The 12,107-nt window shown below is 40.7% G+C and overlaps 1 protein-coding gene across 8 annotated transcripts in view; it reads left to right on the top strand.

Moving 5' to 3' along the window:
* Positions 1–3,733, top strand: part of cbfa2t3 (CBFA2/RUNX1 partner transcriptional co-repressor 3) — a 39,764-nt gene extending 36,031 nt beyond the window's left edge. For 6 of the 8 annotated variants that reach the window (XM_013908536.1, XM_013908537.1, XM_013908534.1 and 3 more), the window contains one exon: positions 430–3,733. In XM_013908536.1, the coding sequence (XP_013763990.1) occupies positions 430–822 (393 nt within the window). In that variant the 3' untranslated portion in view covers positions 823–3,733. The remainder of the gene's footprint in view (positions 1–429) is intronic. The other 2 variants (XM_013908535.1, XM_013908533.1) reach the window with 1 other exon arrangement.
* Positions 3,734–12,107: the final 8,374 nt, after the last annotated feature.

Genomic DNA, 12,107 nt, shown 5'->3' with positions numbered 1-12,107 from the left:
AGCAGACAAATTGTGGATGACACACACAAACTGGCTTGTAAATGTCACTTAGTTTAGGTTTTAACATGTACAATGTGAGAAATTGTTTTAAAAATACAGTATTCTGAACTGTAATGCATTGTTTTTGATGAATAAAGTTTAAAAAATGCAAAAGCTGATGCCTTTGAAGAACATACCTACTGTGCAGTCTTGTGGTATAATATAGTTGTTGTTTTATTTTCATATCACCCGAACGACACACTGTGTTACATCGTAACGATACTGTAATATTTTTGGGAAAAATAACCTGCATATTAAGGTAATGCAGTGGAGAAAAAACATATTTCCTGCTGGCAAATCTAGACTCTTGTTGCAGCGTTAGGAAGTGTAAACTCTGCTTGGTTGAGTACAAAATAGACTTATTTTTATCGACCCACTCTCTCCCTACTGTCTCAACAGAGCTGCTGGAATTGTGGGAGGAAAGCCAGCGAGACGTGCAGCGGCTGCAACACAGCTCGCTACTGTGGCTCCTTCTGCCAACACAAAGACTGGGAGAAGCACCACCACGTCTGTGGTCAAGGCCTTCAGGGGCTGCCAGGGGGCAGCAGTGTCCCTCTAGGAACCCCCTCCTCCAGCTCCTCCGCCTCCTCCAGCGCGCCCCCAACTCACTCCGAGCGCACTCCTCCAGGACCCCTGTCACTCGCAGCCCAGAGCAGTATTGCGGGAGGGGCCGGCAGCGGCAGCGGAAGTGTTTCTGCCAGCCCCAAAGAGAGCAGTTCCAGCAGTGCCTCTCGCTCCACAACTCCAGCCACCCCCGCACTACTGGATGCCACCTCTCGCTGACGTCTGAACTTCGTCCCTTCCCTGCATACTGAAGTGACAGCGCTCACACTCCACACAAAACCAAACTGAGGAATCTTCATCGCAAACTGCTCCAGTCCCCTCCTTTACCTCTTATTTCCATTATATCCCGATCTGTAACATCTTCTCTTTAACCTGATGATGGACTTGTTTCCTCACCTTCCTCCAGAATACTTTCTCTTTTACAGCCACAGATACAAAGATTGTGGTCTGGGGTTCAATGTAGTGTAAAGCATGACGAGTGCAGTGTCTCCTTTCTCTGTTGAAGAAACATATCAGATGTGTTTGCTGAGAACATGAGCTTTGACTTGAAGATTTGCCCTCAGTAACGTAAGCATGGTAAATAATGTCCACTATAAGGGCTGTGAGGAGGCAGCATCAATGGGGGATGACTAGGCCGATTAGCACCTGGATAGGATTTCCCTTTAATTTAGCACCAATGAGATGAGCCCTGAGATGTGCACTAACAGTCCAAACAGTTCCCAGATGTGGGACTTTTTCTAGTATCCTATTGGAGAAAGGCAAGGAGCATAATACCTTTTTTGTTATTTTTGAGGGAAGGGGTAAAAGTTGGGATGCGATTAATTCCTCAGAAACACAGCTTAGTATTTATAAAAGTTCTTTTCTGGCTTTAAGGGAAAACAAAGAGAAGTCCAAATATTCTAAATAAAGAATAATAGCGATGATGCTGATGTTGATTATGATAACAGTAATGATATGAAAAAAATAACTTAATTTTGAACTGCTAACTACCTTGCTAGCGAGCCAAGAAAATCTACACCGGACTCACCTCTCTGCACCATTATGAACCCAAATGATTTCAAAGATGAAAAATAACATGATCCAAACCTTTGTATTACACTGCCAAAGTGAGTAAGTAAGCGATAAAGAGAAGCACTCATCTTGTAACCAAACACAAAGCAACATCACCTCCTCAGCAGATAAGCCAGCCCTGAGACGACCGGGCTGCAGAGGAGCTGCAAAACGGGACCCAGAGACAGCAAACTGTGACCTGCTTTGATGTGCAGCTGCCTCCTGCAGTCTGGGTAAAAGTACAGCGATTCCTCAGAGACGGCCCAGACTAGTGAATATGGACAATGCTCTGAACTTACCTACAAGAAAGACTTAATGAAATAGATGGAAACCCTGCAACAGTGTGTTTTTGTTTAAATGGTAGAGAGGACAAAGAGGAAGGAAAAAAGCTACACAGCCTCAAAGGAGACGATGGTGTGTACATGGCAAAGGAGCTGCCGAAACAGAAAAAAAAAACCTCAACACAAGCTTGAAAACATTGTCCAAGATGGCATTACAAACTATGGAGATACGTGGAAGGATTGTTTGTAAGTTTTTGTTGTTTTTTGTTTTGTTTTTAATTTACGCTCCACAGCGAGGAGATCTTTGAAGGAATTACCTTTACATTCACTCCCTCCTTTTCCAAAGCATGATAAACACAAGACAGAGCCTAAAAAAGGGCGGTGTAGACTTTGTTCTCCTTTCTCTTTCTACCTCCCCTCACCCCTCTCCTCCCTTCCATGTTCTTCCCCAACTACTTGACTCACATGTGCCCTACCCCTCCGCTGGCTTTGGACAGAGAGCAACAAAGCAAGCCCCACGGGTAGGGCTGAACCCGCTTGTAGATATCGTTCCTCTCTTCATTTTTCAATAATGTCTCTTGTTGCTGATGTCCACACGTGCTGCCCTTGTGTATATCCGGAAAGACGGACTTTTGTTTTTGTTTTGCTACCTTTCACTTTCCTCCTTTGAGTTCGGGTTGAGCAGTGAAGACAGAGCAAGGACGCTTTTGTTTATGAGAGGAAGGCCTGCATTGTACTTATTGTTTGATTTGTTGAATCTATATCAATGAGATGGAAACCCCTCTTGTAGAATATTTTGTATTGCTCGCATTGTAAGACAGTGAGAGGACGGAGGTGCAATATGAAGAGAATTCAGCTACTGAATGGAACCTCAGCAACTGCCCATAGGGTGTCATATAATATAGATACATATAAATATATTTAAAGTAACATCAGTAACTTAATGTGAATGTACATAGTATTTAAAGAGGTCCAAAAATGTGTTTGCCAAATAACAGAAACCTTTAAAGTTTAATGTCCAGATTTTTTTTCACAGTACATTTGTTTTTAAAATTGATCAAATTTCTTTTCTCTCATACAAGTTAAACACTTTTTCAATTTTCACTCAAATCAAAGTGTCATGTGACTCCGAGTGGAGGAAACTGTTGGCAACAGTGGCAAAACAGCTCTGCATCCTGCAGTAGGTGACTCAACAGTGTGTATTAATAGAAAGGCTCAGTGGTAACTCAATTAGTTTGTTTTTTTCTTCTCATTTACACCAATTTTTGGAAATGTCATACTTGACACATCACGTCAAGCACTCAGTTTCTTACCAGCCGTTTAGCTCCAGCGCCCCTGTAGTGATCCTCTCTCTCTTGGTCCCCATCAGTCTGCGTGCATGTGGTTAACAGTGTTTGTTTCTCCCATGGTGCAGGATTAAGCGATACGCCAGTGTTAAGCTACAGTACATGACAAATCTAATTTGATACCCAATCTTTAAAATGTTGTTCTTTACTCCTCGCTGCTTATTGTTCATTTGTAAAGAAACAATTTGAGTATAAGCTGCTGACCTGGGGGTGGGGGTGGGGTTGGGGGCAGGTCTTTAGTTTCAGGCCAAGAGAGTAGCACGACTTCTTTCGCGCTGTTTTTTCTTTTCCAGGCTTTCCCACACGCCTCAGCAATAAGGTTAACACGAGAATACTAAACAGTCAAAAAGCCTTGAAAAAAATGTGTGTGCATATTTTATATTGATTATTGTATAGCTTACATGCTTGGCGTCCTTTGCTTGGACCAAATGGGGAAAAAAGAGTAACTTTGTTTTTGCAGTTGGGGCATGGGAAAACAAAAACTCTTTGTTACTTTTTAGTTTTTGTTGGATTGATTTTTTTTTGACTATCTGAGACCATATTTCAAATGACATAAGCTGCAAGGTACCCCTTCATTCGTGTGTAGCATTTATGTATGTGTGTTAGAATTACCATGTTAAGGCGCTGACCTCAGCCTATTTTCTTTTTCTGTGACTTGTTCCTTTTACCCTGATGTCGAATTCCTCCACTACTACCACAAACCACTGCTCACAACCCTCCCTTCACACTAGCTACCTCCTGTGACCATACAGCTAACCACTAGGAGAGGTTAACCTGGACTTTGAAAAGCTGGGTTGAGAGCAGACATGGACACACACACACATGCCCGCTCAAAAGTTGTCATAAAAGGAAATAGCGTTGTAGAGAACTGTCTTTACTCATAATGTTTAAATCTATTTATTCCTCTCAGACCCTAGTGTCTCTCTTTTTCTTTTTCTTTTTTAAAGTTTTAAAACACATCCCACTAAAAAACTGATACTGCTAGAATTTAGTAACAGGCACACATGCAGTCAGACCTCCGTATTACCAAACCGATCAGAGAATTGACCATGACATGCCATTTGTTGTCCAAAACCAATAAAAGCACAGACCAAAGTACTCCTGTATTGCCATAGTAGGTTCTGAAATGGTGTGAATCAGCAGACCAGAAGTAATAAAGGTTAGAGCTCAGCTACACCAGTTAACCAAAGTGTCTGAAATACACACGCTCAGAGCCCAGGAGTGAAGACCGCCCTCAATGAACCGGCTGAGTTTCAGAAGTGTAGAATTATTATTCAAGCAATCAAAGCGCTTGTTGTCTACATACTGAAAAGTGCTTCTGTAAAAATAATAGAAGCCTCTCCTTTCAAACAGCCTACTGATTGCGTGTTCTTACAGTCACAAAGCCTTGCAGAGATAAAAATGAATGCATGGTGTGTGTGCGTGTGTGTGCATATGGTTGTGTGTGTGTGTGTTTTTGTAAGTCTTTTTTTCTTTATGTCTCTGTACAAACTACTTGAAACCTTCAGAGCTTTAATGAAACATCCCAGGCCGTGTACAGTGGCACATTGATTCACAGTATGTAGCAGCAGCTTTTTGCAGTACAGTGACACGTTTTTCTATAACATCCACATCCACGCAACATTGTGGCGGCAGTTCCGTTCATCTTTCGAGCGCGCTGCTCGTGTGTGTGCCTCCATGTCTGTGAGTAAGCCCTCAGATAAACGAAACAAAGCCAAACCCAACAGACCATTATAAATGACCAAAACACAACCAAAAGCTACAACCATCTCAGTTCAATTTCGCTTTGGTTCTAATTTTTGTGTTATGTCCCAGCAGTAGAGAACGTCAGCTGTGATTGATTGCGTGAGATATGAGACTGCAGTTCGAATCTGCACAGGAAAGAGCAAAATTGTCCTTCACTCCTCCTGGGTTCAGTGGACAGTAGGATACAGAAGATCAGCTGGGGTAATGAAACAAATGCAATTAGTGCATTAGTGCTGTGGTGTCATTTACTTTTCTCTGTGAAGATATTATATATGGCAAACACATAAGGGCTCTGCTGTTGTGAATACCATCCAAGGGTCTCCAAACACTTTGCATTGGCCATGTGTCTTATTTGTTTAACTATGTACATGATATGGGCAAAACACATGTTTAGAGAAGACAGATATTAGCAGGTTGGTGTTTGTTCCTCCCAACTCCAACCAGAGAAGCTTCAAAGCTCATCAGATGTGACGCTGACTTGTCCTTCCTGTGAAACAGGCTCCAATATATAGCTACAGTAGAAAGCTAAGGTGGCAAACAGTGGATACAGAACTTGTTTTCCCAAAAGCCATGGCTCAGGATGGTCTTGTTTTTATCTTTGCATAAACTGAATAAAGGTTTATGGTTTTTTATGTGTAGGGAAGCATTCTATACTGTAATGTGCAATACATTATTACAGAAAAACATGTTTCTGTAGGAAAGGATGGCGCTTTGAAGATCTTTTCCCTTTTGTTTAATTTCCCTCTTCAAACGGTCCTGTTGCCATTTTTAGATGAAGTAAACTGTGCCAGAAGAATTCAATTCTTATTTGTATTTATTTCTTGCATGCTTTCCTCCCTGTTGCTAATACCGCTCTTTAACTGTTCGCTCTGTTGGATGTGTGAAGCTGTAAAACATTCTAATTCAGGTTATTGTCTGTGTTGAACAATGTAACTGTGTAATTAAAACATGAAATGAAGTATTCATTGCTGTTCTCTCTTGTCTTTTTCAAATGTGGGAATATTCTAAGATTACATGCCCAGAAAATGAAATTGATCCATTGTTATTAAATAATTATTAACACAGTCTCATCATCCCAAATGTTGACATATCACCAAAAAATCTAGACATACCATGAAGATTATGTAAGTATATTACAACAGTGACACACAAAAACATTACTAAACAACTCTGGTCTCATGTTAAAGTCACCTCTTCTACTAATTCTTCTTCTTTCGGCTGCATCACTCCATCTCCATCTTTACACCTGCCTCCATTGACCCTATTCATAGCATTTTCCCCCTGTCACACCAACCCTCTCCATGTCCTCCTTCACTGCATCCATGAATCTCCTCTGTGGTCTTTTCCTCCTGCCTGGCAGCTCCATCTTCAACATCCTTTGTCTGGTCTTCCTGTTTATTATTTCATCTGCACATGTCCAAATCATCTCAGCCTTGCCTCTCTAACTCTCTCCAGACTGCTCAACCTGAGCTGTCCCTTTCTACCCCACCAGCTGTTTTTTTTTAGGTCTTTTGTGCACTGTCCGTTGGTTTGGATTTTATACTAAAGCAAATGTAATAGTCTGAGTAAATCTTATTATACGTTTAACCTCTTCTGAATCACCTGCTAGGTTTTTAAAAAAAATCTATTTCTTCCCTTCTTATAATGAGGCACACGGTGGACAGGTCTGTCAACAAATCTAATATTTGCCCAGGTTCAACAACACAAGAGACCAATCAAATTGTAGTGATGTCATAGTTTTGTAACGTGGAAACACCATAACACCACATACAAAACTAGGGATGGGTATCGTTTAGGTTTTATCCGATACCGGTGCTAAAACGGTACTTTTGAAACGGTGCCGGTGCTCAAACGGTGCTCAAACCGGTGCTTAAAGAATGGAGAACACAAAATTGGTCCAAAAACCTCTCATGTTCAGCTGTTTTTTGTAAAAATATAACAATGTTAGCCTTTTCTGCAGCTATGGGGCATATATGGTATCACTCTTGGCTAGAAGCAGTGCAATGGAAAAAACACAAACTTTGTCCTAAACCTCTCATGTTTAACTGTTTTCCACTTTTTCTTTGGTCATTTTAGCCTTTTTAGCCAGGGTGAAGGGAGTATCTGCCATCAAACAAGAGGACAGCCGCATGTAGCTATGATGATGTTTGCTAGTTCACCTTACATGCATTAATGTAATAACGTGGTTAGCCTACTCAACCTAAATTCGATACTCACGCAGAGAAGAACGGCTGCTGCCACCATCATCCGTCATCATTTCTGCTACACTGGCAGGGCTAGGGGCCAGGACTCTCCTCTTCGTGTTTTTGGGGGATGTTGCATAACAGGCAACCCACCCGCAGTAGATGTGCTCGGTGTGAGGTCTCGCAGCAAGCTATCAAATACGGTGCATTTCTGGGCTTTTAAAAAAACCGCTATGCGTCGCCAGGTGTTTCATCATATTTGAGGTGTTACTTCCTTTGACAGTATCACAGTATCAGCTTAAAGCACTTGTTGCAGGCTGCTGAGTTTGCATCTTTTGCTGTGAAGTACAGCCAGACTTTTGACCGCTTCGCCTTGGACATTTTTAATCTGTAGCTCTGCTCTAACAGAACGTACGTACCTGGCCCCGCCTACTATCCTCGGAAACGTAAAATGATTGGCTAGAATCTAAAGTGTATCACAGCTCAGGAAAAAAAGCACCGAAATAAAGCACCGAAATGTGCGCTGCTTTTCGGTCTGGTTACTACCGTTTATGTCAGAACCGGTGCCATCATGGCACCGGACACCGGTACCCATCCCTATACAAAACATAAGCCTAATCCGATAGAATCATACTATAGCCCAGTAACCCTAAACCCATTCATGATCACATCCCAACCCCCATCCATAACCTTGACCTTAACTGACCCCGTTTTTGGATATTTTTTTTCCCTCAGTGGGCATCGGCAGTTTTTTTCCAAGTTGCAAAGCTATGACACCTTAACAAAGTGATTGGTCAGATGCAATGTTGATCCTGGACTTGCCTCCCTACATCTAAACCGCTGAACTTTATTTTACATTTTTTAAGGTTATCCAAACCTTCCCAGGGCTCCTGTAGAAATGACATTAATGACACTCCATGTATGAGTTTTTTCTTCCCTCCATCCGGTCACGGCATATGGCCACCCCTCCCTGAGCCTGGTTCTGCTGGAGGTTTCTTCCTGTTAAAAGCGAGTTTTTCCTCTCCACTTTCACCAAAAGCTTGCTCATCAGGGGTCGTCTCATTGTTGGGGTTTGCTCTGTATTATTGTAGAGTTTTTGTCTTACGATATAAAGCAACTAGAGCCAACTTTTGTGTGTGTGTGTTTTAGCGCTACATAAATAAAGCTGAACTGAATTAAACAGCTGGAGCAGGTTATGCAGTCTGTCAGTGTGACTTAAAAGAAGAGGACTGAGAAAAGGGAAAAGAAAAGGTCAATGTATGTTAATGGAAAAACCAAACAACAGACACCTTTTTACTGCAGTTTCTTTCTATATTTTCTTAATTTTCAAATGACACATTTTGTATGTGGCTATGTTTATTAAAAGCTGCAAAACCTCTCCCCACCATTTACTCTTATTTAGTTATTTCTTCTCATATGTTTAACTGGTGTTATGTCAGAATATTTGTGGTATTTCCGAGTGGTTCCTGAACATAAACTCAACAGATGAGGCCTTTTTCACTGGAGAAATAAAATAATATGTAAAATAAAATAAAACAACAGAATTATCATTGACTAAATTCTCTTAAGCTGCTTAATTCTGAGATTTTTATTGTACATGCTTTCTTCCCAGGGGCGTAATTTCCAGGGGGGTTAGGGGGGTTATGCCCCCCCCCCCAAATAATCAGGCCCAGCCAATATAACCCCCCTCAATAAAATTATGAATTATCTTGCATAAATGGGCTGTTGATCTTCTTTACTCATTTCAGTTATTATCAAGCAAAATAGTTGCATGTTTAATCATCTGGGAATTTACCCAGATTTATTTATTTATTTAGACAGAGATCCTGACCCCTCCAATGTTCAGCACAAAGTTGAGCGGATGTTTCTTCCTCATACATTGGTGTTTCTTTTTGAGACACTTCAGGACAACAATGTGATATTGTTGTTATTAGAGACACCAATAGAAGCTACAGTTAGGTCCACAGTTACACATTTTTTCCCTGTATTTTTGCTTCTGTACAGCACCACAGTCAAGATATGGTTTAAGTGCACATTTTCAGTTTTATTTTTCAAGGGGTTTTGCAAGAAATATTGCATTATCTGTTTAGGAATGACAGCTTTTTTTCATACACAGTCCCCCATTTTCAAATTGTTAAAAGTAACTGGCTGGCAGGCTGTTACTGGCTGTTACTGGCGAAGTCTGTTCTCTTGTTAATTTATGAGAAATTAAGCAAACACAAGATTTGGAGTTAATACCAAGTGTTAAACCTATTTGGTAACTTGTCATGGGAATTTTCCACGTGAGATGTTGTTGCAAGTGAAGGAAGCCATCAAGCTGAAAAATAGACAGAGAGATATGAAAAACATTAGTGGCCAAAGGTGGGCAACTTTATTGTCTGGTACAGTCTTTAAAAGGTGCACTACTTAGCACTGCTTAGACGCCTGGGAGACCACAGAGTACAACCAAAGCAAATGATCGCAATATTCTGTCATGAACACTCTCAAGGAGGCAGGTGTATCATTGTCAAGGTCTACAAACAAGAAGTGCCATTATGAATGGAAATACAGAGGGTTTATACTAAGGTCCAAACCACTGAAGAACAGGAGGGTCAGAAAACATCTAACAGAGCCTGAACATTTCTGGAGAGATGCAACCAAGATGAACTTGTAAAAGAACGATAAAAACAGAAAAGTATGGAGAAGGAGAGAAACAGCTCATGATCCGATGACATTACCTGTCCAATATGGTTATGGTAATGTTATGGCATGAGTATGTGTGGCTGCCAGTGGAACTAGCAGCAATAGTTTTTACTGATGATGTGACTCCTGATAGAAGTAGCAGGATTAATTGTAAAGTGTACAGGGCTATACTCTCAGGTCAGATTCAGTTCAGTGCTGCAAAATTGATTGGACAGCACTTCACGGTGCAAATGATAATGACTAGAATCATATTGCAAAAGCAACCCAAGAATTTCACAAGGTAAATAAATATGATATTCTTCAATGACAAGTCAGTTGCCAAATATTAAACAAGTAGAGTATGCTTTGCAATTACTGAAGACAAAACTGAATGCAGAAAAACAAGCAGCAACTAGATGTATCTGCAGTAAAGGCTTTAGAGAGCATTTCAAGGGAGGAAACACAGCATTTGGTGATGTCCATAAATTCTAGACTTCAGGCAAACGCTGTTTGCGAAGCATTTTCATCCATGTATTGAAAACAAACCTTATATTTAAAACTAGGTCAGTTTTTATAATTACATTTGGATGGCAGATTATGTATAAAAATTGCTGTAATTCCTTTACTTTTGTGAAAACCTTTGAATTAAATCTAAAAGTCTTCACTTCAATCACATCGTGATTTCTTGATTTAAAATCCACTTTAGTGGTGTACAGAAAACTGTCAAACCTACCTAACTGTATATAAAAGATGTGACATAACCCATAGGTTTGGGGGCACAGTTTTGATGCCTCTAACGGTCATCACCACATCTAAAAATATTTGGACTTATATGTTATCAGCTAACACTAACTAGCTTAGTAAGGGTCACCTGAGCTGATTGTACCCAGTCCAGATAATACTCCACCAAATGCAGTGGAGTATTTTGAAGCTTTTTTGAAGCTTTCTAGAAGTAGCTCTCTGTTCTGTAAAATGTTATTATTTTTATTATTTTTTAATCTGTCCTGTCCTGCAGTTTTAGCAAGCAGACATAAATACATTTGCTTTGCCAAGAGAGGCACTATAGAGTCTCTAAAGGCTCATCTTTAAAGTCTTTTTCTTTTCATTCTTTGTTTTCTTATTCGAGTTATTTGTATAGTTATACAGTGGTGGAGCAGATAGGGAGTGAGGGTGTGATTTGAAGCAATGCGAAGTATGGAACAAAACTGGATTGGAGATGTGATTCACAGACACAAACCTGGAGTGTTCCTGGGGTTGGACTTTATATTATCACGTAGGCATACCTGCTAATCAGTGAAAACTTATGAATAAAAGATTGTTAGAACTTCACTCACTGAAAAAAAACAAACCCTGAGGACAGATTTCAGACTTCTGAAACAGATAGGTTATAAATAACATTTAAAAGAGGAAAGCTTTGTCGGTTAGCACTCTTGCCTCACAGCAAAAAGGTCCCAGGTTTGAATCCACTATGTGGATGGGTGCTTTCTGTGTGGCGTTTACATGAGCTCCCCGATTCTCTCTGGGTACTCTCACAGTCCAAAGACATGCAGTTCTTCAGGCTTAGTTAACTGGTTTTTCCCTGGTGTGAATCTGAGTCTGAGTTGTTGTCTGTCTGTCTGTCGGACCTGTCCAGGGTGCACCCCGCCTCTCAAACTATGGCAGCTGGGATAGGCTCCAGCCCCCCTGTGACCCTGAATTGGATAAGCTTAAGAGGATGGATGGAAAGCTTCGACAGATAATCACAGTTATAATAATCCAAAAGCCACCAACAACAGAGAGAGGTCAGGAGGTTCACTTCAGATCAGTAACTAAAATGAACTAAAATTATAGTTATAAGACAGATATAGAGACACCCAAGTGTTGCTCAAAGGGCCCCCCGTACATAAAGTTGAATTGGGTGGTTTATACATACAGTTATTATCAGGGAAAAATAAACTACAGAGAGCTTTATTTTTTAAAACCAAGCAATAAACATGCCCATTTCTGCTAAAACAAATGTGAAATGGGAGTCTAGCGGCCTGTGTAGCTCATTATTAGAAACTTCTAGTGATTTCAAATGCATAAAATAAATCAAATTTTACAATGAAGAATGGGATGCGCAAATATCATTTTACAGGCTTTTTGTAGTTATAGTTTTACTAGTTCACTCATGTGGGTAAACTGTGGTGAGGTATGCGTGTGTGTAGTGTAGGGGGCAGCCATGGCCCCCACGTACAGTAGGTACGCCACTGAGAGGA

This window comes from Pundamilia nyererei, unplaced genomic scaffold (assembly GCF_000239375.1).
Source record: "Pundamilia nyererei isolate P.nyererei 1_Seehausen unplaced genomic scaffold, PunNye1.0 scaffold00011, whole genome shotgun sequence".
In the NCBI taxonomy this organism is placed as follows: domain Eukaryota; kingdom Metazoa; phylum Chordata; class Actinopteri; order Cichliformes; family Cichlidae; genus Pundamilia; species Pundamilia nyererei.
Note: the sequence above shows the minus strand (reverse complement) of the source record. Positions and strands in the feature narration are given on the sequence as shown.